The sequence below is a fragment of the Volvox carteri genome (genome assembly GCF_000143455.1).
Source record: "Volvox carteri f. nagariensis unplaced genomic scaffold VOLCAscaffold_165, whole genome shotgun sequence".
Lineage (NCBI taxonomy): Eukaryota > Viridiplantae > Chlorophyta > Chlorophyceae > Chlamydomonadales > Volvocaceae > Volvox > Volvox carteri.
The window spans coordinates 4,381-7,047 of record NW_003307708.1 but is presented as its reverse complement, the minus strand read 5'-3'; the positions used below and the strand labels follow the sequence as shown (position 1 = coordinate 7,047).

The 2,667-nt window shown below is 58.6% G+C and overlaps 1 protein-coding gene across 1 annotated transcript in view; it reads left to right on the top strand.

Moving 5' to 3' along the window:
* Window positions 1-1,198: 1,198 nt before the first annotated feature.
* Window positions 1,199-2,667, top strand: part of VOLCADRAFT_100828 (uncharacterized protein) — a gene marked incomplete at both ends in the record, with an annotated part of 5,826 nt that continues 4,357 nt past the window's right edge. The window contains one exon of the mRNA XM_002959336.1: window positions 1,199-1,713. Within this exon, the coding sequence (XP_002959382.1) occupies window positions 1,199-1,713 (515 nt within the window). The remainder of the gene's footprint in view (window positions 1,714-2,667) is intronic.

Sequence of the window (2,667 nt, the reverse complement as noted above, 5' to 3'; positions counted from 1 at the left end):
CGGCAAAGCGACCGACGGCGAGGCGTGGATGGCGAGGCGGCCGACGGCGAGGCGGCCGACGGCGAGATGCCGACGGCGAGGCGGCCGACGATGAGGCGGCCGACGGCGAGGCGACCGACGGCGAGGCGGCCGACGGCGAGACGCTGACGTAAGTCCTCGCCCAGGCTCGCTCAGACCGGCGGGGGGATCGGGCGGGAGGTGGGCGGGGAAATACACACACACACGCTGTTATTCAGCTAGCAGGGGACGCAACGAGCACAGACTTTGCACGGCAAAACAACATGAGCAGCTGCGCACAAAATGCAGAAACATACTAATAAGCACACAGGCGGATCGCGGGAAGTTTCAAATTCTCCATCACAATTAAAACAGTAGCATCCCCACACATACCCACACACACACACACACGCACACACACACACACGCACACACACGCACACACACACGCACACAATGATCCCGCTGGGGACGACACGCCGACGTCGGAAGCATCACGTAACGATAATACATTATACAAAACTTTACTTAAATGTATATTGCGTATAAACAACAAAATTGTACAGTACATCTACTTGATGTACTATTTATTTTTAATGCTTTAAGGAAATAATCATGAGTAAAATATTATTAATTTATTCAGGATGCAATATGAATTATGCAGCATAGAATCTTACAAATTGACACTTACAAAATAGTTACATGTCATGCAGCACAATACACCACACCACGGCACACGTGCTGCTAAAAGCCGGTAAGCTGGTCTCGTTTGCTGTCTTTCCTAGATGTTTGCTGATCTGCTGTTTTGCCTATCAGCTGCTGATCTGCTGCCCGGCCATGATCTGCTTTATGATGCAAACAAAATAAGACTGCACAAGCACGTCGCATGCGGCACAACAACAAAAACCCACAACAGACAGTGCTTTACAACCAACTAACAAACAAGACGTGACGCACTGCAAAATTGTACAATGAAGTACATAGGGCAACGTCAGCAAGGAAATGCACAGCACAGACAAGGGATGCGTTTAACTAGCGCGTGACTCACCGGAGGTACGACAAACCGTGACGCGGAAACGCCGAAAGCTTACGGCAAAGCGACCGACGGCGAGGCGGCCGATGGCGAGGCGGCCGACGGCGAGGCGGCCGACGGCGAGCGGCCGACGGCGAGGCGGCCGACGGCGAGGTGGCCGACGGCGAGATGGCCGACGGCGAGGCGCCCGACGGCAAAGCGGCCGACGGCGAGGCGGCCGACGGCGAGGCGGCCGACGGCGAGGCGGCCGACGGCGAGGCGGCCGACGGCGAGGAGGCCGACGGCGAGGCGGCCGACGGCGAGGCGGCCGACGGCGAGATGGCCGACGGCGAGGCGCCCGACGGCAAAGCGGCCGACGGCGAGGCAGCCGACGGCAAAGCGGCCGACGGCAAGGCGGCCGACGGCCAGGCGGCCGACGGCGAGGCGGTCGACGATGAGGCGGCCGACGGCGAGGCGGCCGACGGCGAGGCGGCTGACGGCGAGGCGGCTGACGGCGAGGCGGCCGACGGCAAAGCGACGGACGGCGAGGCGGCCGACGGCCAGGCGGCCGACGGCGAGGCGGCCGAAGGTGAGGCGGCTGACGGCGAGGCGGCCGACGGCGAGGCGGCCGACGGCAAAGCGACCGACGGCGAGGCGGCCGAAGGCGAGGCGGCCGACGGTGAGGCGGCCGGCGGCGAGCTGACGTAAGTCCTCGCCCAGGCTCGCTCAGACCGGCGGCGGGAACGGCCGGGAGGTGGGCGGGGAAATACACACACAGGCACGTTGTTAATCACCTAGCAGGGGACGCAACGAGCACTGAATATGCACGGCAAAACGACATGGGCAGTTGCGCACAAAATGCAGAAACATACTAATAAGCACACAGGCGGATCGCGGGCAGTTTCGAATTCTCCATCACAATTAAAACAGTAGCATCCCCACACACACGCACACACGCACACACACACACACGCACACACACACACACACACACACACACACACACACACACACACACACACATACTCTTACACACAACTACACACACACGCGCGAGAGAGAGCACATTCTCACCCACATTTGAACACCTACATACATACAAACATACATACATACAATCGCGCACAAATACAAGCCACTGAACACCGCAACAATAACCACCGGCCGGCTTTGCAGCTTCTATCTGTGTTTGCTGACCTTATCTTTGCAGTTTGCTGCCTTTGTGCTTTTGCTGTCGCTGTTGCTGTTGCTGCTTGCCGGCACAACAGGAGAAAAACACCGCGCCACGAAACACCCACAGCAAGAAACTTTGCTCCGAACGTATGCACGACATCACTAAATCACGAACGGACACAAAGTGGCACCCACGCAGTGAACATACGGGGAAAGACCTTCATGCCATACTCCCTACACGCCGTACCTTGCCAAGGTACAACAATTTCATACCGAAATCCCCCTCCGTCACCAACTCGTCTATCCATGTGCAACACGTCTTCTCCCATAGAATCCAAGAACCTGCCCAGCACACCCACCTGGCGATTGTGACGTCAGCTCGGCCGCTAGTGGAGGATGATGACGAAGGCAGTGCGCGGCAGCGGCTGATGCACGCGAGGGGCCCTTGGGGTTCCAGTTCTACACACTCGCTGGTGCCAGTCCCC